General features: G+C 34.9%; 3 protein-coding genes across 3 annotated transcripts; 2 read left to right on the top strand and 1 right to left on the bottom strand.

Annotated features, from left to right (window-relative positions):
• Positions 1–6,107: 6,107 nt before the first annotated feature.
• Positions 6,108–7,882, top strand: LOC11408733 (flotillin-like protein 6). The gene is made up of 2 exons (XM_003591086.3): positions 6,108–7,130; positions 7,267–7,882. The coding sequence occupies exons 1-2, from the start codon at positions 6,198–6,200 to the stop codon at positions 7,750–7,752; spliced, it is 1,419 nt and encodes a 472-aa protein (XP_003591134.1). The 5' UTR covers positions 6,108–6,197; the 3' UTR covers positions 7,753–7,882.
• Positions 7,883–9,405: 1,523 nt separating this feature from the next.
• Positions 9,406–10,323, top strand: LOC11410052 (transcription factor DIVARICATA). The gene is made up of 2 exons (XM_003591085.3): positions 9,406–9,661; positions 9,850–10,323. Exons 1-2 carry the CDS (start codon positions 9,456–9,458, stop codon positions 10,202–10,204), a joined length of 561 nt encoding a protein of 186 aa, XP_003591133.1. The 5' UTR covers positions 9,406–9,455; the 3' UTR covers positions 10,205–10,323.
• Positions 10,324–11,053: 730 nt separating this feature from the next.
• On the bottom strand, positions 11,054–18,347 carry LOC11411076 (uncharacterized). The gene is made up of 2 exons (XM_003591084.4): positions 17,070–18,347; positions 11,054–13,300 (listed from the first exon to the last, which is right to left on the bottom strand). Exons 1-2 carry the CDS (start codon positions 18,178–18,180, stop codon positions 11,292–11,294), a joined length of 3,120 nt encoding a protein of 1,039 aa, XP_003591132.2. The 5' UTR covers positions 18,181–18,347; the 3' UTR covers positions 11,054–11,291.
• Positions 18,348–26,840: the final 8,493 nt, after the last annotated feature.

The raw sequence follows: 26,840 nt of genomic DNA, 5'->3' as shown, positions 1-26,840 counted from the left end.
CGTCACTCTTTAAAGATTATAAATAATATATATTTATGAAAAAAATGTGTAATCAATGTATTGGAAATTGAAACATTTAACTTTTTTTAAAAATAATTACTATTTTTAAAATGCTTAAAGAATGCCCCTGGAACACTCGTTGACAGATCCTTTTAACAACCTCAAAATTCTGTTTTTTGTTAGGATTCAGTTGTCGGTTAAAAAAAAACTAACATTTCTATCTTACCATTGTGTTTTAATATTTCTAGTGTCCTTCAAGGTAATTTTGTAGTAAAAAAATAATCATAATTTAATATTTTATATTATATTATCGACATGGATCGGGTTTTCCCGCTATTTATATAAATAGGTGGTCGGGGTTCGAACCACGAACCTTGCATATTATTATACATTATCCATACCAACTCAGTTAAGCTCACGAGGACATCAACTTTGGCATATAACATGGTCAAATAATTTTGGCAAATAAGATTAAAATAAACTTCTGTGATAGTTTTTTTTTTTTTTTTGGTACATGGAGAATACAACAAAAAAAAAACTAAACAAAAAAATGAAGAAAAATATGCTACAACTTTAAGAACCGTACTTCGGACGCATAAGTAATAAGTAAATCTTCTTAGTTTGGGAAGGGGCTCTCCAAGCTGTACTAAGAAGGGTTGTGACCGGCATCATGCTTAACTAAAAAAGTCGACACACTTAATTGTCTCTCGAAGGGCGTGGGTCAAATGCACATTTCAAAGAACATTGTGTGTTTGGATGAGGGAATGTTTTGAGTGAATGTAATGTTTTGAGGGAATTCAAATATTTTGATGTAAATTCCATTGTTCGGATAATAATTTGAAGAATTTTCAAAATGATAGAAATTTATGAAGTATTTTGTTCAAGTTAAATTTAGAGAATTTCAAATGACACCTAAAAGTTAAGAATTTCAAAATTCTTCATTGTTAGAAATTTTCAAATTTTGCATTTTGGTCCTCAAGTTTTCCAAAATTTTCAATTTGACTCCAATAAATTTATAAAAAAAGTTCAATTTGACCCCTCAAACTTTTTGAAATTTGCAAATTGATCCCTAATTTTATTTTTCAAATTTGGCCCAAAAAAATAAAATTTATAAAAGTTGCCAAAAAATATGAAAATATTTTTTTTATTATTCCATCCAAACAATAATATTTAGGAATGAAAGCAATTTAATTGAATCATTTGAATTACCTAGAATTCTAAATTCTTCAAAATTTCTTAATTACCCCATCCAAACACACTCTAAGGAGATTATTGATACATTTAATGATAGCTACATAAACATGTCAAGCATTGAGAGAAGATTGAATTATGTTTATAGCATACAGGAGATTAGAGTAACAAATCACGTTTTGGTTCCCTCTATTCCACGACAACTTCAAGCCATGCAAGATCGCAAGAAGTTCCGCATGCAAATTATTTGAATGCTGATAAATCTTAAGAATCCACAAAGCCATGCACCGTCCGAATCGCTAAGAACACCTCCAAAGCCTGAGCGACCGGGACTATCGAAACTGCTTCCATCAACATTGAGAATCGTAGTTTCCATATGGGAAGAGTGCCAAGAGGTCCATCGTTGTGGCGGATGAGAAAGAACACTGTCACCAAAGGACATCAAGAGAGAACTAAGATAGCTCCCAACATTGTGTTGTAATTGATGATATCTAACCTGCTTATTACCAAGACACATCACATTTTGTGCTTTCCAGATACACTAGATTTCTACAACAAAAATAAGGTCCGAGAGACGAAGACCGCTTTTGAGCCATAAGTGAGTGTGTAACTCATGGAAGAAAGCAGTACTATTGTACCACAAGGATCTCCACATACATGCATCCAGAGAGCAATCTTTAAGACAGTGCAAAACATCTTCAACATGATCATTACATTTATGGTACGAAGAAGACAAAGTCATACCATAACGGTGTAAATGTGCTTCAGTGGGGAGCGGCTCATGACTAGCGGCCTAAAAGAACAATTTAATTTTCTCTAGAACTTTCATTTTTCAAATCCAATTCTAAGAGATGTCATCATTATGGAGGTCTTCAGAATGAGAAGAAAGGAACAAGGAATATCCCGAACTTGCTGTATAAATGTCGTCAAGATGATCGCCCCAAGTGATACGATCTGGAACGTCATTATGCAATCCTAGTCCGAAAAAATAAACTATTACTATTGAGAAATTAATAGCTTAGATGCATGGATGATTTAATGATAAACACGTTTAAATAAATACTTCTCACTTGTAGTCCAAAAAAATAACTATGTTCTCACCTCATTCAAAATGTTTTTTAGTCCCTCTCTCTCACAGTATTTGTCACATTTTTTGTTTTCACATGTATTGAAAAATACGATAAAAGAAATTGTGATCTTACCCACTTATTTATATTACCTATATCAACAAGGATATCAGAACCAAAAAAATCAAAAAAGATACTTTAGTAAATCTAACTTGTGTTTTACATAATATAGGAAAATAATTGCATTTAACCATATTTTTTTTAGGATATTTAACTAATTTTCTTAATCACCCTGAAATTGAGAGGGGTAGTTTTTTTTTTTTCATAAACCATTGGTGTTGAAATCGAAGTCTCACTGTATGCTAGACCCGCACTCTCATGTCCGTCTGTTTGTATTTTTTATTGTGCTAACATATATGCAAACTATAACCAATTTTTTTGTATAATTTTGAATTTTATTTAAATTATATATTTTGTTGAAGTATTTAATTATTTATTTTCTTTCACAATTTGATATAGGTTTAAGCATAGTTTTAAAACTCGGCTCGATCATCGACTCGGCATGGGTACTGGGTTACTGGGTCAATGGTCGAACCACTGGGTCATTGGTCGAACCGCATGACTGAACCGGATCAACTCGGTTAGATAACTCGGTCTTGAGATTAAACTTATATAGCTATTTAATCGAATTAAATCGGTGACTCGTTCATTTAAAAACTAAAAAAACTGACATGTAATATGTATATTAATATTTTTACAGCTATATTTTAATGACAGGAAATAGATTTTGTTTGCATATATATTAATATTAATATAATATGTAGATTTTCTAAAAAAAAAATGATGTGTATATTATTATTATCGTGTAAATATTATATTTAACAATTATTTTCTCTTTTTAAAAGAAAAAAAAAAATGATGTGTTCTAGGCTGTGATAAAATTAAAATATAATATATTAACATACATAATATATTTCAATTTATAACCAAGATTTGAAGTTGTTGTAGTGGTTAAGCTTTCAACTACTCATTTTAAAGTCCGCGGTTCGATTCCTATTGTCCCCAATTTTTTCATATTTCAGATTTTTCTACAAAAGTCCAAGTTGTTGAAGCATTAAACCAAGCATTAATTAGTCTTAATTCGTGGGCTTAATGACTAATTATGACAGAAATTGAAAAAAAAATTTACTAAACCGGATTGACTCAGAAAACCGGCCGAGTCACCGGTTTTTACCGAGCCAAGCCGGTTTTAACCGGTTCAATTGCATGACCGATCTGATAAACAACTCAAACCGGATACACCACCGGTTTACGGTCCAACCGGTCAGACCGGCCGGTCCAAGCCGGGTTTTAAAACTATGGGTTTAAGTATAGATGTTTGTGATTTTATAAAATATATATAATTTTTTTTTTTGAATGAGGAAAAATATATTTAGATGTTGGTGAGTTGTAACTTTCAAATTATAACAAATCATACTTATATTTTTCAATGACACAAATAATATATCAAATAAAATATAAATTTTATCTTCTTGTTTTTTTTTTTGAAATAAAATTTTATCTTTTTTTAATGATACCATATAACATTTAATTTAGAAGTAAAAAATTATTTTTACGGGCTAACTCAACTTGTTGTAAAGTGCCTTCAATTTGTGTTTTAGAAAACAGAGAAATCGTGACACGATTTCATAGGCGTGTCACGATTTTGCAATGTCGTGAGCATGTTTTGCAGGGTGTCCAATCGTGACACGATTTTCGGGAAACATGACACGATTTTCGCCTTGCAGGGCAAGTTTTCAGGATAAGGTTGGTTGTACCTTGGGTCGTACGCACCAAACGTGTCACGATTTGGGAAATCGTGACACAATTTTGTCCGGATCTGAACACAATATAAGCATTCTTTGACCCTTTTGTTGAGTAAGCTGGGTGAATCTCATGGAAACCAAAGGAGGGAACTTTTAGGGTTTTACTAAAGGTTGAGGGTCTTTGGGTGAGGTTCAAAGCTTCAAGATGTGAATCTTGGAGAACCAAAAGAGGGGGCTCTTGGGAAAAGGGTTGGTGCCTTTTGAGGAAGATTCATGAGGTTGGGAAACACATGAGTGGAGAGTCATTTGTGAGCAACTTGGGTGAGTCTTGTGAAACCAAAAGAGAAGATCCTTAGTGAAATCAAAGGCTATGGGTTGGTTCTCTTTTTGGGGTTAGATTCTAGAGTTGGGAAACAATTGTAAACACCTTGGGAGAGTGAAAATCATGAGTGTCTTGTTCATTGGTGAGATTGGGAAAATGGGTAGAAATTAGGGTTGTTCTTTGTGAGCTTGTTGAAGCTAATTTCTTGTAATCCATTTTGCATCTCTTTGTAAGAACTCATTGATAGTGGATTGGAGAGATTAATCTCTTCTCCATAGTAGGTCATGGTTGGACCGAACTGGGTGAACAATCTATTCGTGTTGTTGTCTATTTTCTCTACTCTCTTTATCTTGTTTATCCTTTGGTTAGAGTGTGATTTTGCTATGCACTTGTTTTCTAGATTAGATCTAGATTGTTGTTATTGCTTGTGGTTATTTACATTTGGTTATTGGTTGCCATTGATATTTGCTCCACACATCATATAGTTTGTATTGTTGTGAAATTTGAGATCGAATTCACAATACAACTTAATCTTAAAGTCATCTCTATATAATAAAAGTTTGACTTAATTGCATTTTCGGTCCCTCTATTTATTAAGTTCGTGAAAATTGTCCACTTTTTTATAATCAAACTTTTGTGTCCTCTAATTTTACATTTGTTACAATTTTGGTCCCAACTCATGTTTTTGTCCTAAAAATGGTGATATGATTTGGCACCAAAAAAGTGAATATTGATCTTTTTTTCCGAAGAAGTCAAAATCAATTATATTAACCAAATCACCAAGTCCTTGCAACACAAGAAGTGCCGAAAAAAGACTTAGAAAAAGTAACAACAATTATATGGTAAAATCTAAACAAACTTATTTACATTGGCTAAAATCATAATCAACTTAGGCATGGCAACAAAACCCGTGCTCATGGATATCCGCCGAAACCAATCCTGATTTGACGGGTTTTTCCTGATTTGACTGGATTTTCCCTGATTTCATTATACGAGTAACGGGGATAGATGTACCCACCTCGAACCCATACTCAAACTACACCCGAATGTAGAAAGGTCATGTTTTTGTTTTTGTTGATGGGGTTGATAATGATATGTCATGTTATTTGGTTTGATAACTATCATGATATAAGAATTTTCATTGATGGTTAAAGGAGCAACCGAATTATTCGGTAAGAAAATGTTAAAATGAGCGCAAATTATTCGATAATGTATTACAATATTACTATTGAAGTTTAAAAAAACTTTTTTTTATCAAAAAAGACGATTCACTGCGGGGACGGGGATGCGGCGGAAATACCCGAACCTATTGTGGACGGGGATGAGATTTAATTCGTCATTTCCGTTGGATATGTAACGGATAAGTATATGATAGGAGGGGATGGGAATGAGGAAGACAAAAGTCATCCTCACCCCGCCCTATTGCCATGCCTAAATCAACCTATATTATATGGATTGGATTAACCCAAATAACATAACCAATAAAATTGTATAGGATACTTCCTTTTTCCTTCCTAAAAAACATCAATGATTTTGTTAAAAATAAAAAGAATATATATCTCATAACAAATTATAACTTTTTGTGGTAGTGATAACAAATTATAACTATTCACTCTTTCGCACTACTTTCCTTTCCATAATTACCGCGTTGGTTTAACCTAACAAATTTCTCTATATATACAAAGCCTACCAAGTACCTTAGACCATAAAGAACAACACAGTAACTTACTGATCGATTTTCACAATCGTCGTTTCTCTCTCGTGCTGTTTCAATTTTCTTGTAACCAAATTCAGTTTGTCGAAATCAAAACCATGAAAATTTACCGGGTCGCGAAAGCATCAGAATACCTTGTGATAACAGGTATTCTGATCAAAGACATCAAACTTGCAAAGAAAGCATGGATTCTTCCCGGTCAATCCTGCTCTGTCTTGGACCTCTCACCGGTAAACTACACCTTCGAAGTTCAAGCTATGAGCGCGGAGAAACTTCCTTTTGTTCTCCCCGCTGTCTTCACTATTGGTCCTCGTGTGGATGATAAGGAAAGCCTTCTCAAATACGCCAAACTTATTTCACCGCATGCTAGACACTCCAATCATGTTAATGAACTTGTTCAAGGAATCATCGAAGGGGAGACACGTGTCCTCGCTGCTTCCATGACGATGGAGGAGGTTTTCAGAGGAACAAAACAGTTTAAACAAGAAGTATTCGACAAAGTTCAACTTGAGTTGAATCAATTCGGATTATTGATTTACAATGCGAATGTTAAGCAATTGGTGGATGTGCGCGGTCATGAGTATTTCTCATATTTGGGTCAAAAGACGCAGATGGAAGCCAAGAATCAAGCTAGGGTTGACGTGGCAGAAGCTAAGATGAAAGGTGAAATTGGTTCAAAATTGAGGGAAGGACAAACGCTGCAGAATGCAGCGAAAATTGATGCAGAGACGAAGGTTATTGCAATGCAGAGAGCTGGAGAGGGTGAGAAGGAGGGAATTAAAGTGAGGACTGAAGTGAAAGTTTTTGAGAATCAAAGAGAGGCTGAAGTGGCTCAAGCTAATTCTGAGTTGGCTAAGAAGAAAGCGGCTTGGACCAAGGCGGCTCAGGTGGCTGAAGTCGAGGCGAAGAAGGCTGTGAAACTAAGGGAAGCTGAGTTACAAGGTGAAGTTGAGAGGATGAATGCATTGACTACTACTGAAAAGCTTAAAGCAGAGTTCCTTAGCAAAGCTAGTGTTCAATATGAAACCAAGGTTAGTTTAGTCCATGCAAATATATATAACTTGATTCATTTTTTATAGCAATAAGATTAATATATTAATAGCTGTTGATAGGAAAATAAATTAATATAATTTAAGTTTTTGGTGATTAAAACTTTGGATGGTGTAGGTGCAAGAAGCAAACTGGGAGCTGTACAAAAAACAGAAAGAGGCAGAAGCAATTCTGTATGAGAAGAAGGCAGAGGCAGAAGCACAGAAAGCATCGGCAGATGCAACATTTTATGCTAGCAAACAAGCAGCTGAAGCAGAGCTTTATGCAAAGAAAAAGGAGGCAGAGGGAATTGTGACAGTTGGACAAGCTCAAGGGGTGTATGTAAGTAAACTTCTTAATGCACTTGGAAACGACTACACAGCTGTGAGGGATTACTTGATGATAAATGGTGGCATGTTTCAAGAGATTGCTAAGATTAACGCCGAGGCAATACGAGGACTTGAGCCTAAGATTAGTATTTGGACTAATGGGGGTGAAGCAGGTGGTATGAAAGAAGTTGCTGGTGTCTACAAGATGTTGCCACCTTTGTTTAAGACTGTCCATGAGCAAACGGGAATGTTACCACCTGCTTGGATGGGAGTCTTGCCTGACAAAAACTCTTAATTGGGTTTAGAGGTTTATAGTAGTAGTACTTAGTTTGGTAATTTAGTAGTAGTACTTTTTATTATGTGATCGATACATGTCTGATATACACTAACTCTTTTATTAGTTTTGGGTTTAAACTCTTATATCATATGATGATTTAATTTACATTTTTAGTTGCTTGTTTTTTTTTTTTAAATGGAATTTTGGCGTTCAAAACAAAACTCCTAACAAAGACTAACATCACATTGTGTTTTTTTATCGATAGTATATGTGTAAGACATGAAACGACAAGAGCTCTTATCGATAGTATGAGTAAATAGCTAATGAATGTTGACATTGTGTCAAAAAGAGGTAATAATTTGAATTGCTAGTTAGTAATATGAATGGTGCCATTGAGAAAACGAGAGAAGATTTTGGAAAGCAGAGCTACTGGCAATAGAGCAACCTACAATGAAAGGCCAGGAATTTGGTGTAATGCATCAAGTAACGTGTTAGGGAATCCAAGAATGAGTAAAATATTTGCTTTAAAATGGTTATTACTAAAACGAAGAGAGGATTCTTTGCTGCTTTAGAAGAAGAAAAAAAAACTTTCTCAAACACTTTATGAAGAAAGACCATTTTTTTCATCTTTGAATGCGTCATATAGTACATTAACAAACGATGCGTACTCACGTGCCAATCTTTTTACTCATTTTATTGCGCTAACATGTGTAAAATTTCCGCTATATCAAAAAGAGCGGAAAGACGAACACCTGAGTGCCGTCTTTTCGCTAGTTTGATATAATATTATGGCTTAATTGCACTTTTGGACCTCTATCTTTCCAAAAGTTGCGGTTATGGACCCCTAACTAATTTAAATACAAAATAGCCCCCTATGTTTTGATTCTTTGGCAGTTTTAGACCCCCAAGGCAAAAAAAAATAAAAAAATTGACACGTGGCACCTCACTTAGGGTGCCACGTCAGCGTTGACCGAGTCAACAATGGACCGGGGGTCCAAAATTGCCAAAGAATCAAAACATAGGGGGCTGTTTTGTATTTAAATTAGTTAGGGGTCCATAACTGCAACTTTTGAAAAGATAGGGGTCCAAAAGTGCAATTAAGCCTAATATTAATAGGGGGACAACTGTACCAAAAAATAATAATAGGGGGACAAAAAAAACAAATAAACCTTCTTTCAAAAATAAAAAATAACAAATAAACCTAACACATCATTCTTACACCCAACCAATTAAAATCTAACACTTCATTAAAATAATAAAAAGAATTAATATCAGAACTTTTTCTCATTATTTTTAATATTTGTCTCTCCTTTTTCCACTCTTTTTAACCGACAAGAACCGAACCACTCATGACCATTTTTGTTTCTATTTCCTTAATTAAAATCACACTTTTTTATATAGTTTAAAATATGGGTCATTTTTTTATTGGTTGGGTGTAAGAATGATGTATTCGGTGAGAGTTGATGCAAGAATATCTGATAGTTTAATTTAATTTTCCAAAATTAAGGATGAGTTTGTTTAAAGATAATTTTGACCAAGTGTAGATATGACGGTTTAAAACAACGTAACGTAACAGATCTAGAGAAAAATACGTGATATTACGTACGAACAAGTATTTAATGCAGAGAAACTTGTGAGACCTTGAAATATTCGAAGAGAAACCTCGTTAGAAATCCTTCAACTCCGAAGGCAACAAACAAACAAACAAAAGAGAATCAAGAATGTATCATTATTCTTCAAATCAGCAGAACTACCAAAACACAGATGATAATGGCTTAGCCTTCATTGATGCTGATCATGTCAAGTTTCCAACACACTCAGATGGTTTTATTTCAAAAGAGAATGTGTCAGCTGATGAAAACAAAGTTCCTCCACTTGTGAATAAGATCAATAAAGGGCAGTATCATTGGGATGAAGAACAACACAGGTATATACTTATAATTATTTCAGAAAGTAATTAACTTTACACGTGATTTTGTTTAATTTTTTTACTTTAATTATTTTTGTTCATGTACGTGAATGAGTCTATGCATGATAAGAAATCCATAAAAAGATTTGGAGAACATTACTTTTTATATTTGTTTTAATGACTAAATTGTAACTTGTTATTTATAGGTTATTTCTGGAGGGGTTTGAGAAGTATGGCAAGGGAAAATGGATAAAGATTGCACAACATGTTGGTACAAAAACTACAACTCAAGTTGCTAGCCATGCTCAAAAGCATTTCATTCGAATTAAAGAAAGTGCTAAGTTATCAAAAATAAGGAAAAGAAGAAGCATCTTTTACACTACTACTACTACTAATAACTCATGGGATGGAAATTTTCACCCTCTTCTCTATAGGGACAACATTCCATCTCCTCCTTCTCCACCTCCAAATATTGAAACAGAATCAATTGTGGAGCAGATACTACAACAACTTCAACAAGCACAAGAAGCATTGTGGAACGACAATGTCATATTGTCATAACACATCAAACAATGAGCATAATTATAGAGTAGAACAATTGTAGTCATGTTTCTAATTAAAATGCTACATTTTCTTGTTTTGATCTTGTAATCTTGTAGTTTGTACCTATGCTCTGCCACTTATTCATTATTCCCACATAATTGAAGTATTTTTATATTTTGCATTTGTCTCAATTTTTTATTTTGATTGGTAAGGAGAAAAAATGGTAGAAACAAGTTTAAACGAATGCTAACATTGGAAGAAAAAATATTATGTAAAAAGTAGTATCTTTCTATATGAAAGTATACATATTTGAAAATTTTGATTATTTAATTAAATAAGTAATGAATATATTGTAAATAAAATAGTTTAAATAAGAGTAATATTGAAAAGAAAGAAGTCACCAAAAGTTTATATTCTTTTTATAAAATATAAAATAAAAAATACTTTGCGGAAAGACGGACATTAATATTCTTTTTATATTCTTCATTATTTACATATAATATATTACATTTGGTTCATATAGAAATGTAAATAACTTTTGGTTTATGAACAAATGGAGCAAAATGTCAAGAACAGCTAAACCTAAATGCATTGAGTAGGACTGATTGTAGCATAATCATTAATCAAGGTCACACAAGAATAATGTCTAGTATGTAAATATATACTACTTTGTTTAAAACCATAATTTGCCACAGAATCTGAAATCAGCCATTTTCAAAAGATATTAAATCTTGACATAAAAAATATCAAGTGAGTTAGTAACTTAATAAACAGTTAATATCATTTAATTTTTATTTTAGGGAGTTAATATTAATGTTTTGAAACTATTTCCATAAAAGAACATGAGAAGCAGGAAAAACCCCGACATTGAAAATGATTGGAGTAATAATTAAGGAAACAGAAAAGTAAGGCAGGTAAAATAACTAAGATGTCATTTTCAATGTAGAGTACATTTGCATTTCATAACCCAAACCCCTCAAAAAAAAAAAACTTGAACAAAGATTAAACTTCTCTTGCATTTCCTCGAGTAAATACTCCGCAATCAACCTAGTCCTCATTTTTCTTGCATTGGATTTGGTAAACTAATCTAAATGATGCCACTTTATCATAGTGGACGGTAGGGTACATAGCCTGAACTCGTCAAGTTAGTAACAACACCGTGACACCTTGTCAAAAGACCCATCATCTGTTGTGATATATCAACTGTAGTTGTGGAAGTTGATGCACCCGTGTTTGTAAAATTGGGAGTATGTATCGGTGCCATTTCGAAATTATGCAAATTATGCTGTGTGGTTTTAGCAGACTGAGTATGAAATGGAAGAATGGGCAAAGATGGTTGAGAAATGACCTTTTGAACGTTCTTAGTATTAAAACCCTTGGCAACACTAGAATGTGCACTACCATCATCAAGATTGGAGTTATTTCTATTACCCCTACTACTTTCTTCCCCAGCTAACATGAATTTTACACGTTGTGTCCGTTTACTGGTTCCCTGGCCTAACACATCCCTATTAGATTTCTTCTTCAGGATGGATTTGAGATGGATCATTGGCTTTGGAAGGGGTTGCTGAACCACTGCAGGGTCCTTAATGGGTTGTGTTTCATTGGCACCAATGTCTTCACTTGCCTTTGCAACTTCAGAGATATTAGGCGAAGAAAGCTCCAGTTCCTTAAGGAAATACCTCACATCTGCATTGCCAAATAAGGATTGATTTGCTACAGCAAATGTATGTGCTGCTTGCGCATCGATCTTGCGAAAGAATACAACTCGACATGTAGAGGACTTAGAAGAGACACGGAGACTTGATTGGTGAATAGGCCCAAAACGAGCAAACCTTGCCTTCAGCTCTGCAACAGATGGAAGCGATGTCATAGGAGGAAATTTGATGGTCAGTTCAGTCGGCTCAAACCGCATAGCTGGACGTTCCACTTTCCCTGTTGAGCCTGGTTTAACTACTTTGGGTGGAGCTTGGGTAGCAGCCTTCTTCTCAGTATCACTAGCCTTTAATGCCTTCATTTTCTTCAATCTCTTTGCATCAATTTCTTCTTGGCGATCAGTGGCAGCCCTTTTTCGCGCAGCTTTACTTGGATTATCAGGTTGAACAATGTGTTTTACAGGCTTCATACGCAGTAAAGCACTGGCATGATCATCAGGAGATTTAGTTGCACGGACTTCAGGAGCTTCATTCTTTGTTGGTGGCGATAAAAGCAAACATTTCTGGTAAGCAAGAGATCTGAACCGCAAAAAGAACTTGATAACAATTGAATGGATCTTTCTTTTAACACCATGAAAAGGATCTAAAGCAATAGTTTTCAATTCATAAAGAAGCCTTCTACACACATGCAGAAATTTACTGGCTGAAACATCAACCTTGCCTGACGGATGTGCAAATTTTTCAGAAGTAGAAGGTTTCTCCACATGGCTCGAGGTTGTTTTTCTTCTTTTTTCACCAACAGCAGAAAACTCAGAGTTCAAATCATCTGTGGGTCGCTTTTGAACATTTATCTTCTTCAGCACACCATCATGAGGTACTGATGGTATTACATTTCCATCATGTTTAACATCAATAGAAGTTTTGCTTTCTAGATGGATATAATGAGATGTCTCGTGAATTAGGCTTGGCAATGCCATCACCAAAGGCCTTTTACTAGCAGCAACAATAGGTTCAAATCTCTTGGTCTTTTCTTCTAAAGATCCTTTGTCCTTGTCTTTAAAACCTACTTTGGATATTTTAGCTTCGGCTACACCATCCTGGTTTATAGACCATGTGTCTTCATGCTTCTCCATGGCTTCACCTCCATCACGAGGTACTAATAGTATTACATTTCCATCATGTTTAACATCAATAGAATTTTTGCCTTCTAGAAGGATACAATGAGATGTCTCGTGAATTTGGCTTGGCAATGCCATAACCAATGGCCTTTTACTAGCAGCATCAACGGGTTCAAATCTCTTGGTCTTTTCTTCTGAAGATTCTTTGCCCTTGTCATCAAAAGCTACTTTGGATATTTTAGCTGAAGCTACACCATCCTGGTTTGTAGACCATGTGTCTTCATGCTTCTCCACGGCTTTACCTTGATGTTTTTCCACCATTACTGGACTATTCGAAGGAGCTGGAGAACAAAGCATAATAACCATCATAAAAAAAGGATTAGAAACATATCAATTAGGCACAAGTTATTCTTTCTTTTAATTTATCCCAACAAAACATTCTAGAATAATTAGACATGAGCAATCTGCTAGATATCCATCTGGCAGTAATTAACATCCATACATAATTCCCCTAAAAGAAAAACATCCATAAATAAGTGAATGAATAAATTGAACCGAAATTATAATTTTGTACGAATTACAATCTGTTTGTGCTTGAAATATTAAATGATAGTAGTAGTCATGAAATGTGTGTTGATGGGGAAATTGAGAGCCAAGCTAGGGAAATTCCACCGGTACCCACAAGAAGTGTCTTCTGGACCAAAGGACAAGAAGAGTAAGACTAAGGCCCTGACATTTGTTAGTAGAAATACTTCTGCCAATGATATTTTATGGTGATGATAACCAAAAGATGAAATCACAATTAGCTTAAATTTGTTGGAGAGTTTGCTTGACTTCTGATTGTTGGACTGCATGCACCAATGAATGTTATATTTCTTTAACCGCTCATTATGTTGATGTTAATTGGAAGTTGCAAAGTAAGATTTTGGCATTTGCTCACATGGAACCTCTACATAGTGGGCGAGATTTAGCATCGAAGGTGCTGGAAATGTTAGATGATTGGGGCATTAAAAAGAAAGTTTTTTCCATCACTTTGGATAATGCATCTTCAAACAACAATATGCAAAACTTTTTGAAAGAACATTTAGGGTTGTCAAATAGTTTGGTGTTTGAAGGAGAGTTTTTTCATATAAGATGCTCAGCTCAAATCTTAAACCTCATTGTTCAAGATAGACTCAAGGTAGTTAGTGATGCATTGCATAAGATTAGACAAAGTGTGGCTTATGTTACGGAACAAAGTAGAACACTACAATTTTTTAAATGTGTTAGGAATGTTGGTGATATTGATACAACAATCGGATTGTGTTACTAGATGGAACTCCACTTTTATAATGCTTGATAGTGCGATTAATTATTATCATGCCTTTTATAGCTTAAGTTTGCATGATTCAAATTTTAAGTTTTGTCCTACAAGTGATGAGTGGAGAAGGGCTGAAACAATGTGTGATATTTTGAAGCCATTTTACAATATTACAAACTTGATATCTGGTTCTTCATTTCCTACATCAAATTTGTACTTCGGTGAAATATGGAAGATAGAGTGCCTTATAAATCTTATTTGACAAGTGAAGATCTTTTGATTCAAAAAATGGCTGAAAGTATGAAGGAAAAATTTGACAAATATTGAAATGACTACTAGTCTTGGCATTTGGGGCTATTCTTGATCCGAACAAAAAGCTTTACTTATTTAAATTTGTTTATCAAAAACTTGATCCACTGACTAGTGAGGGAGAAGTTGAAAATGGTTAGGATGACTTTGGAGAAGCTTTTTGCCGAGTAAGTCAAAAATGGTATTCCTTCTAATCCGATCTCTTCTTCAGTCCAACCCAGCTATGGAGGAGAAACTCGAATTATGTCATCTTCATATGAAGTAAGTTTATATATTCTTTATTCTATTTCTTTTATTAATTTTTTTTTTTTTTTGTATGAATATTTTGTAACTTGGTTGGGTTGGATCATTTGTAGGAATTTGAAGAATAAGACAGCCTATCAAATTCTACTGATTCAGATTTTCCAATCTTGGTACTTGATTGGCTATCATCATATTCAAATTCCCGCAAATGATCCAACCCAACCAAGTTACAAAATATTCATAGAAACAAAAACAAAATAGTTGATAAAAGAAATAGAATAAAGAAAGAATATATGAACTTACATCATTTGAAAATGACATCATTCATAGCTTTTTGGTTGGACTTGAGAAGAGCTCGGATTAGAAGGAATCCCATTTTTGACATACTCGGCAAAAAGATTCTCCAAAGTCATCCTAACCATTTTCAACTTCTCCTCACCGGTGAGTGGATCAAGTTTTTGATAAGCAAATTTCAAAAAGTTAAACTTTTTGGTTGGATCAAGAATAGCCCCAAATGCAAAGACCACACCGTAGTTAATCCAATACTTATCAAATGTTTCCTTCATACTTCCAGCCATGTTTTGAATCAAAAGATCTTCATTTGTCAAATAAGATCTTATAAGACACTCTAGCTTCCATATTTCTCCAAAGTACAAATTTGATGGAGGATATGAAGAGTCGCATATCAAGTTTGTAATATTGTAAAATGGCTTCAAAATATCACACATTGTTTCAGCCCTTCTCCACTCATCACTTGTAGGACAACACTTAAAATTTGAATTGCGCAAACTTAAGCTATAAAAAGCACGACGATAATTAATCGCACTCTGAAGCATTCTAAAAGTGGAGTTCCATCTAGTAACACAATCCGATTGTTGTATCAATATCACCAACATTCCTAACACATTCAAAAAAAAAGTGGAGTTCCATCTAGTAACACAATCCGATTGTAGTATCAATATCACCAACATTCCTAACACATTCAAAAAATTGTAATGTTCTACTTTGTTCTCTAACATAAGCCACACTTTGTCTAATCTTATGCAATGCATCACTAACTACCTTGAGTCTATCTTGAACAATGAGGTTCAAGATGTGAGTTGAGCATCTTATATGAAAAAACTCTCCATCAAACAACAAACTATTTGACAACCCTAAATATTCTTTCAAAAAGTTTTGCATACTGTTGTTTGAAGATGCATTATCCAAAGTGATGGAAAAAACTTTCTTTTCAATGCCTCAATCATCTAACGTTTCCAGCAGCTTTATGCTAAATCTCGCCCACTATGTGGGGTTCCATGTGAGCAAATGCAAAAATCTTACTTTGCAACTTTCAATTCACATCATCATAATGAGCAGTTAACGAAATATAACCTTCATTGGTGCATGCAATCCAACAATCAAAAGTCAATCAAACTCTCCCACATATTTCAGCTCGTTGTGATTTCATCTTTTGTTTCTCATCACCATAAACTTTCAAAATATCTTTGGCAAAAATATCTCTACTAACAAATGTTAGGGCCTTAGTCTTACCCTTACGCTTCTTGTGCTTTGGTTCCGAAGACGCTTCATGTGCATATTTTTCCTTCGTGGTCTGAGCTTCGGAATAGATTCCACGGATATAGTCTGGCATGTGAACATAAAAGTACCCTTCTACATTAGGGGGGCAAAATTGAATAAAGATATTCACAATTTGTTTGTCTAAATATTTATTTATTGATTTATGTTGAAACTTATGAAGTTATACAGATTCCAATAGCATGGTTTCAAATAAGTATTCGGCATCTCGAAGGGAAAAGGGATAATAAAAAGGCTAAGATTAAGGTAGCCTTTAGCAGTTAACAAGTGAAAAAAAGGAAAGGGAAAACATGCCCTGTTATGTCTTGTGTGGTTGCAACCTTTTTAGTGAATACTTTGAGAAAATATTTTTTATTTTCGTTTTCTGTTTCCATTGTTAATTCAAAACTACCACAATGTTTTCAATCTGTTATCTGTATCCAAAGATTTGTGTAGGAAATATTGAAAACAATTACTGATAACAGCATGAGATTTATGCAATTTTGTGTGCCAACAAAGATTCTGTAATTTGTACTGTAATTGAAATTCCCTCTTATATTATATTTACTAGAATATAAATATCTAACTGATTAGATGATTAACAAGAAAATCAAAGAACATGAATTCAAAACCTTTGACTTGAAAACTAATCTAACCAAATATGCAAATGGGAGTCAAACCTAATGAAAATGAGAGTGTACCGTTAGCAGGATGACTCAAAGGCTGAACAAGTGGATTAGTCCGAGGATTACAATGGCGCAATGGTGACGCACCAAGAGCCTCAACATAAGTCTCACCATGCAGATTAAACACTGTTTGTCGAAAAGCAAACACAACAGCCTTATTATTAACAAAGCTACAACTTCTGCAATCAACACAATGTCTAGCAACGGCCAATTTCTTAATGAAAGCAAGTGCTTCGGCGGGTCTAAAACCATTTTTTTCATTCCTGGTATGAGCTTCAGAATATATTACAAGCTGATTAGCTTGGGGATCATAAGTACACAGTGGCTGCGCTGTAACAGCCTCGACATTACTCTCATCATGCAGCTCAAACACTGCCCGTCGAAGAGCAAACACAGTAGCCTTATTCTTAGCAAAGTTACAACATCTGTCATCACCGCCATGTCGAGCAACAGCCAATTTCTTAATGAAAGCAAGTGTTTCGGCGGGTCTAAAACCCTTTTTCGCATTCCTAATCTGAGCTACAGAATAGATTCCAGAATCATAATCTGGCACATGAACACGAAAATACCCTTCAACCTCAGTTGGACGAAAATTCTCAAAACTCCTACATCTACACATTAAACCAATAGCACATCTCCTACCAGCTTCTTCAACAGACTCTTCCACTGCATTGGAAAAAGATTTCAACTTTACCTGCTTCGATTTCTCAGCGAAATTCTCATCAAAGGGAATAAGCTGAACCGGATCAAACCAACGGTAACTTCCATCACCAAAAAAAGCAACCAACACACACCCTTCTTTCTTGCCAAGTCGTGCTGAAGAAGATGCAAAAGCTTCGTTGCATATGTACCCTGGCCACCATGGATGAGATTTCACTTTTCCCCAAACCAAATCACCCACTTCGAAACTGTGCCCTAGAACCCTTGAAACTCCATCGTTTCTCTCTGCTTCCGGAGAAACCCCAACCCTAAACTGTTGTGTTGAAGTTACTGCTGGCGAAATGTGAGCATTGATGTTGTAAGCTGGACCGAGCTCCGGCGATGGATTGGTAGGTATGCGATTATGGGGATTTGTGCCGCCGGTTGATTTGGTGACGGATGATTGGTGTTTGTGAAGATGGGTCATGAGTGAGGTTTAAAGAAAGAGATGAGAAATGGAGAAGGTGTGAAAGAATAGGAAACGTACCATTTTCAGTGTGAAGTGCGAAATGGAAAATCTGGAAATTTTCGCTATATTGGTAAGAACTTGGGAGGATGTATTGGATTAACATTTTAAAAGACTTTGTAACCAAAAAAACATTTTAAAAGACTTTTTTATTGTAAAAAAAGTTTTGAATCAAGAATCTTGAGATAAATAGAACATCTCCAAGCTATTTTTTCGGTCAAATTTTACTGTAATTAAACCAGAGTATTTTCAAAGGTAAAATAATTCATACAACATTGAAACTCGGATATAAACAAGATAAATACAATATCTTTTACAATTGTCCATAATTAAATTAAACCAACATTTGGTTCAAATTACACAAACGTTTGAAATTCATCAAAATGTTACAAAGTGTCCATAATTAAACAACTCATTACACATCATTAAATTAAATCTCTACTTACATTCAACGCAATTGCATATGGAACGAACATACATATATAATATATTATCTTCCACCATATTCCGAAACATAAATCCTATGTCGCTATCGTCGCGAATAAGCCAAGGCATATAGCTTGCCGTTTTCCATGCGTATTCGTCTCTATCTTCTCCTAGGTCTATGCATGGCATTTGACCAAACAAGTGATGTGTATATTGATTTTCACCAAGATGCTCAAAATAAGTGTTAAGTTGTGCCTTCAAATCGTCAAGAGAGTCCGTCGGCGTTATCATAACCTTAACCGTCTTTTTAAACGCGGAGTGCCTAACACGCCCTTCAATTTGTGCAACCTCAGACATGTCTCACTTGAAAAAAGCTTTAAGAAAAGAATCATAGATTATAACAAAATTAAATGGAATGTAATAACGAATAAATCAAATGCGTAAACATTAATAAGCTATAAATAAGTATTGCACTAGTTTCACCACATAAAAGTCATATTATCATATATATATATATATATATATATATATATATATATATATATATATATATATATATATATATCAATATAAATTACATAGTGTTACTTATATATTGGCCACAAAAAATTGGCATTACAATTTCGACCCCAAAATATATGTCGGTGTAATTTCTACCAAAAAAAAAGGACTAACACCGACAAAAAAATCACTCATTAAAGGGTAAGTGATTGGAGAAGATCAAGTGACATAGAATCTTCCTCATCTTCCGCAATAACTTCAAATTGTTGCTTTGGTTTTTCGAGAGTGTCCAACAAAATAGGCGCCGCTTTGTTTGACTCCTTTTGTGTTTTCGACGGTTTGTTTCCACTTTCAATAGCCATGAGCTTTCGGAACAACTCATGTTGATCCAAATACTCATCTTCTCAAGTCACCGCATCTTCTTTCTTGTGATTGTGCCACTCCGTAGATGATGGAGGTAGTGTACAACCATTCTTCAAATAAATAAGAACGAAATGATTCGGAATTGCCCCAAGGCACAAGATGGGAGTTTTTTTATTACCCGGCGGTAGTGGCCCTCCTAGTGGGAAAAAAGATTCTGAGTTTCCAACTTCAAGATTTGTCGACACGACCACACACATTTTGTAATAATTAGCAACAATGTGTCCCATGTCCGGAAAAGTCAACCGCTTATCAACAAGATGTGCACAACTTTTTGTATTTGCGGGAGGACGTAAGCCGTTTAAAATGTAGTTATAACGATCCTCACCCGCAAATACTTCAACATAATCATCTTTATGATCTATCAACTCTTGAATAAGATGTGTACGGATCATGAGATGATTTTTTTCGGTCAAGCCCATGAACTCGTCTATAGCCCGAAATCCACAATGTCCATCGCCGATAACATCCACCACTTTTTCAATAAATGGAAGCATGAAGCGTGGAATATAATCAATAGGACTCATAACCGGGATAGCCTTAGGCTTTGGATACCGAGTAGGTGGTGGAAGTGGGGAAAGTGATGTTTTACCAAGACGGGCACCTTTTTTCCTTTTATATGATGATGTTGTTGGTGATGGTGACGGTTGGCTATCCGGATTTTGGGAATCAACAACCTCCCACGAAGAAGGGATCCGACTAGTCGATGTAATTTCTCCTTTAGACCTCGCAATGTCGACTTTTTTCTTTGCTCCCTTGGTTGGTACCTTTCGTGGTGGTGGAGACATAATGGTGGTTTCAGGAAATGCAACTGCCGCAAACCCTCTTTGACCTCAAGCTTCATTTGGAAAGGGATTTTCTTTAGACGTTCTACAATAGCCTTCAACTCAACATCGACACAAAAACCAACTTCGTTACTTTCTTCGCCCATACGTAACCTAAGCCAATGGTGGTATATCTCATCCAATAAAATTGGCTTCTCTTCAAGGAGTTTAGTAGCAATTTCGCATGCACATGGTAGCCCGTAAGATGTCTTTTGAACACAACCACAAATGTCATTGTCCATGCATAATGTTTCCCTACAATGTGTCTCTTCCAAAGCAATGTTGTCCAAAGCATATCTAGACACATGACCACCTAACCCCGAGTACAAAGTGACATCTTTGAATCTATGTTCCAACACGCTAACGCTGTGACCAAAGGATGTTTGTATAGCAATGAACTGAAGCAACAACATGTCATGTATTTCTCCCAACAAGTACCCAAATCACTCACACTATTGTCCAAATATTTCTTCAATAAAGCATGAGCCGATTCGACCCTGTTGGTGGTCCTGCAACCAAGATGCAACACATGGTCTGTCCATGCCCTAACAATTTTGTCCTTCACTTCATTCAAGGTGGTCATGACATAATTTTTGAAAATTGGAAAATTACTGCATGAATCTTGGAACTCCACTAATGCATTTGCATATAACTGCTGAGTGGGCGATTCAACCATAGCTTTCCATGCCCTCATTATCTTCTTGACAACATCGCGATTACTCAGCTCTTTCCCATCCTTTTTTCCCAAAGGATATTTACAATCTAAGACACACCTTTGTTTAACATTTGCTTGCACATGAAAGTAACAATTCATTGCATAACTTTCGGGGAAAACATTTGCAACCGCTTTCATCAAAGACATATCCATGTTGGTAACAATCACCTTAGGCATATTCATCTTTGACGAAAGAAGTTTACGCAACATTTTTAAAACCCAAACAAAGTTTTCCTCTTTCTCATGTGTCACAAATCCAAACCCAACCAAATATGTCAAATCGGTCGAAATGACCCCAACTACCTCAAACATTGGCATCTTGTACATGTTGGTTTTGTAGGTGGAGTCCATAACCAAAACCGTTGGAAAATTGTTAAACAACTTAACGGATGTTGGATGAGCCCAAAAGATATCTTCGATTGTAGTACTTTCACTTTGTGTTCTTGAGTAATAAGTATAGTTGTGCTCCTCCAACTTCGAGATTAGATATTGCAACGGCTTCTTGTCACCTCTATTTGCCTTCCATATTTGTTGACGTTCATTGTACACTTGCTTCACATTTGTCATGCAATGTGGTCTTTTGTTCTTCAAATGTATCAAAATATTTCTTGGAAGCATCTTGCTCTTGGTCAAGTCACGCACAATCTTCTTGTCGTCCTCCTTTAATCTACCGGCAAGAATGTGTCCTTCTAAAGCCAGCTCCATCGCATGGTTGTGAACTCCATTAAGAATGTTCAATCCCCATTCCTTTGTTTGCTTACTTTGATATCCACTAATCATGAACAAGCACCCACATTTTCTTGAGCCCGTTCTCGCATGCTTCGGTTTTTTTTTCCGGCACTTTGTGAGCTCCACTCCTTTCACACACTAGGCAGAACATTGGATTGATCAAGCCTGATCTTTGTGTAACAATTGTAAATCCCGTCTTTTTTGCTTGACGACACGCCCACTCAAGCAATTCATCTCTATCTTTCGACTTAACGCCGTCTGAAAAAAACCTAGCCGTGTCGACCTCGTGGGCTTAAAATGGGAGGACACCGGAGCCGCCAACATACTTTGAAGCTTCAACATGGACGGAAGTTCCATCAATGTTTGGTTTCGCTTCAACCTTAGGCGGTTTGACATCTCCGGAAATTTCGACAAAATTTTATTTTGTCTCTTCCGGAACGGAACATCTTCCGCGTTCTCTACCATTACTATAATTAAATAACACATAAATATATGAATTAACAACTAACTAATGCATAAACATCAATGCCATAATGAATTAAAACAAAAAAAATACAAAAGAATTTTTTTTAGAAAAAATGGCAGTAGCTGCCATTTTTTCGTTGTGAAAATTTTTCACAAGAGTTCCTCGGCACCTTACTACCGAGGTTTTCCTCGGCACCTTACTACCGAAGTTTTCCTCGGCAGTTAACTGCCGAGGATTCCCATGACAGGATTCTACGTAACTGACGTAGAAACCCATAACATAACCAAAAAATCAATCGAATAAAATGCACAATACTTGTTTTTTTACGTCAAAAGTGTGTTGATACCTCCTATGCTTGATGCTTGGATGATTTTGGATCAAGAATTGATAAAAAAAAATATTGGATTTGGGGATTGAAAGGAGGTGGAAATGAAGTTGATGATGAAAAAAGTATGTAGGGGGATCAGGTGGCTGTTTCATCTGATGAAACATATTCCTCGGCAGTTAACTGTCGAGGGGGCAAAATCGTATTTTACTAGTGTGCCACAACATTATCAAATGTGGGAACAACAATTCTCAAGAATCTTTGCAATTTAAAAAGAGTCTTGTGGTATTCAATTAAGACTCTTTGTCATTTAGAAGAAGTCTTGTGGTATTCAATCAATATTCTTCATCACTTAAAAAAAGTCTTGTGATATTCAAAATCATTCAAATTTCTAAAGATTGTTTTATAAATTGAATTTTGATGGATTTTGTCGGATTTTCTAGTGAAATTTTAGCATGAAAAAGTCTCTCATAAAAACATGAGATTTCTTAAGATTGTTTTTCTCTTAAGATTTTTTTTATCTCTCTCCTCTATTCATCTCTCTCTATCTCTTCTCTACCTCTCTTTCTTTCTTGTATCTCTCTCCCCTCCCTCCCCCCCCCCCCCCCCCCCCCTCTCTCTCTCCCTAAAAAATAAAAATAAATAAAAGAGTCTGTATTGAGAATATTGTAAAAGAGAGTGTGTTATAATAATTTCTTTCCAGTGAATCCTTAAAATTCATAAAAAAATTTCAAATCCTTTAAAATCTTATGATGTAAATCCGTTGAAATCCATTAAAATCATGCAAAGTCTTTTAAAATCCTTAAGACTTTTTTAAACAAAAATTGTCCTTCAAAATCCTAATCCAATTAGAACAGAAAGTGTGGGATTTGGAATCTGGGTTGAACGAAAAGGAGGAGCATAATAATGCTATAAACTAAAAGGATACGGTTCTCGTGAGATTAACTCAGTTGGTATGGTTAATGCATAATATATACAAGATTTGGATGCATAATATATGCAAGGCCACCACAAAAAACAAAAAAAAAAAACTAAAAAGAGTTTTTAGATGAGTCACACTTGTATAAGTTGTTTATTTATAAATTTTTTAATAAAATATTCAGTTGATTTTTTTTTTGTGGTGGTCAGGATTTGAATCCCGACCTTGCATATTTTATATTTTGTCCCTACCAACTGAGTTAAGCTCACGAGGACAGCAGAAGATTTGATTAAAGATAACTCTTTGATTCTCATCACAAATTCTCCAAACTTTACGATAACTTAAACAATGCAAGATTGAAGGGGAAATCTCACCTTACTGCCATAGAATTTTTTCGACGAAGATTAGTCAATACTCAACGACGGAGTAAACTTTTGTACCAATAACATGGTAACTTAAGAAAAAAAATTATTTAAGAAGCATATAAGGTTTTATTCTTTTGCTTGTTTTCATTTTAAAATTAAACGATAAACTCAAGCTATGTTCAACAATCGTAACCCGATTATATGTAGTGTCAAATCACGCACAACACCAAATAAATTGGCTTCATTGCTCCTAGTAAGCTCTTTGAAAAGCCTATTTCTTTAAATAGATAAGACTTATACTCTCTAAATAATCTATTAGGCATGTCAGACTCACGTGTATATGTAATCAAAACACAATAGTGTGTGTAAAATAGAATAGTTCTTAAAAAAAAGCGTTAACACAAATTTTAGGCTATTTGTTGGCATGTTATTGAAGTAGATAAAATAGTCACAAGGAATAGAGAGTTTGAATTGTGACCCTTTAAAAATTACTGAAATTTAAAAGTGATTCTCAAGTAGTTTACTTGGAATAGTTAAGTTAATATTCTGACTTCAGAACATTATGAAGTTCATACACAAAAACAGTTTAATAAAGTAAATGTGTAAGTGTGTGTTGTGTATACTGTAATTAAAGAGTATAGGGAAGAGAGAAGGAACACAATTTTTTTTTATAGTGGTTCACCCAATGTGGGTTAGTCCACTCCTCACAATCTTGTGAGAGTTTCCACTACGATGTTATAGATAACCTCTCAAATCCTGCACTTTACAATCTTGTTCACTTGAACAATTACATCAACTGTATTCTCTAAGCCTCAGCAGGCTTGCACCTTCTTGTTAAGTTACCCACTTAGACTTTTACAACCTTTGCTCAAACTAACACTTTAGTACCCCTAAAGCTAGTTGAGACTTTCTTTTCTTCTTGCTAAGTTACCTACTTAGACTTTTGCTCCTTCTGCTCAAACTAACACTTTAGTACCCCTAAAGGTAGACGAGACTTTCTTTTCTTCTTGCTAAGTTACCCACTTAGACTTTTGCACCTTTAGCTCAAACTAACACTTTAGTACCCCTAAAGCTAGATGACTTTACAAGATGTTTGGAGCTTGAATGATTGAAATCAGACAAGAGAAGAAAGGAAGGAAAAATTATCTTTAAAAAGATAACAGAAATAATTGATTTACACTACAAGAAGATATAAAGAATCTTCAGTGATGATCAATTCAGATGCTAAAGCTTCAAAACAACCTTAAGTTGTTTTTCTTGTATGCTTTGCAATTTGTGTGGAGTTTGAATGTTTGAGAATCAAACAGAGGAGGAGGAAGAAGAAAGTTATCTTTGCACGAGATAACAAAGAGTATTGATGTGCACTAAGAAAACAAGAGCCTTAGAGATTGATCAATTTCAATTGCAAGAGCTTCAAACAAAATCAAGTCGTTTTCCTGTATGCTTTGCAATGGTGCAAGTTTTGCTAAGGCCTTGATATCTATTTATAGAGTCTTTGGGCTCATATAGTCGTTGTAAGGTGCCCAATGGTGTTATGCCCGTGTCCTAGGCCCCACAAGCTTTTACTTGAAAATCTGGGTGAACATTTTGACCATCAGAATGTTGTTGTGTTCCCATGATGAACATCAGAATGTTGCCGTGTTCTTCATCAGATTGTTGATGTTCATGATGTTCTTCATCTGGGTTCATCAATGATGAATGTTTGATGAGTTTCTGGGTTTATCCAATACGTGACATGAGATTTGTTGGGCTTTATCCACCAAAAAGTAACTTCTCCATATGCATCATCAAAAGTTGATGGATAACGTTACCAAATCTGTCTTGGACTTGGTGCAGGAGAGAGATAGTGGATCTGCAATCTTCAGGCCTATGCTTCTAGGAGATTTGCTTGATTTTGTTCAGAGTACACGTTATCTCTGATGCAATATCTCCTTTTGCTACCTTTTTCTTCTTTCTACCAACTACACTGTTCATAGCTGGAAGCATGTGCAGAAGTGAACATTCTGACCATCAGAATGTTTCATTTGCTCTTACTTTAGGATGATTTGTAAGACTACTTTTGATGTAATCAATTATAATAGCAGAGACATAACTGAAGTGCAATAAAGTAACATATATGATAATATCCTCTATGGAATATTCCTAGAACTTTAAGTGTTCATAGTCTTGAATGAACCTTGAAGACCTTTTTGACACTTTTGCTTGTCCAAGCCATTACATCCATGCAATTGTACTTTCCTGGACATATATTTATGTCACGTTGTAGTTTGCATGTTCTTCATGTTCTTGATGATTTTAGGTTTGCTTAAGAACAACCTTCTGAATTATCATCAGAACGTTCTGATCAACTTTCTGAATTTCAAAATTAGTTCATGGATTCAATGTCCTTTGTTTTAATGTATCTTGGTATTATTCAAACCTTGTTCATGTCTTAGTAAAACACTCAAGAGCACAAGTTAAATACCAAGGAATTAATCAAAGTCCATTTAATCCTTAATCATTAAAGTTTATTATCTTTAAAATTAATCATGGATTTTGCCTCAACAATTATCTGCTTTAGAAGTAAGTCAAATGTGTTTTTTTTCTTTTCAAAGCCTTAGCATAAAACAAGATTTAAACATGTTAATAAGCCTTATCAGAGTTTAGAAATGTGAACACAAGTTTAAAATAAAATATTTGACAAGTAATATGGCAGACTCAAACTATTTTTCCAACTAGATATGATCTATTTAAGTAAAGACCAACTTGACTTTGTCTATTCTATGCTTGAAACAAAGTGGTTTTTGTAAAACGCTGCGGGCAAAATGTGGTTATTTTTAAAGGGAAATGCTAACAAGTTTAAAATAGATATTTTAAACTTGTAGGGGGGTAAAGGTCTAATTGTTGGGGTATGAAGGATACAATTTTGGATTTGTTTTTTAGGCCCAAACC

The sequence above is a fragment of the Medicago truncatula genome, chromosome 1 (genome assembly GCF_003473485.1).
Source record: "Medicago truncatula cultivar Jemalong A17 chromosome 1, MtrunA17r5.0-ANR, whole genome shotgun sequence".
NCBI classification, from domain to species: Eukaryota; Viridiplantae; Streptophyta; class Magnoliopsida; order Fabales; family Fabaceae; genus Medicago; species Medicago truncatula.
Note: the sequence above shows the minus strand (reverse complement) of the source record. Positions and strands in the feature narration are given on the sequence as shown.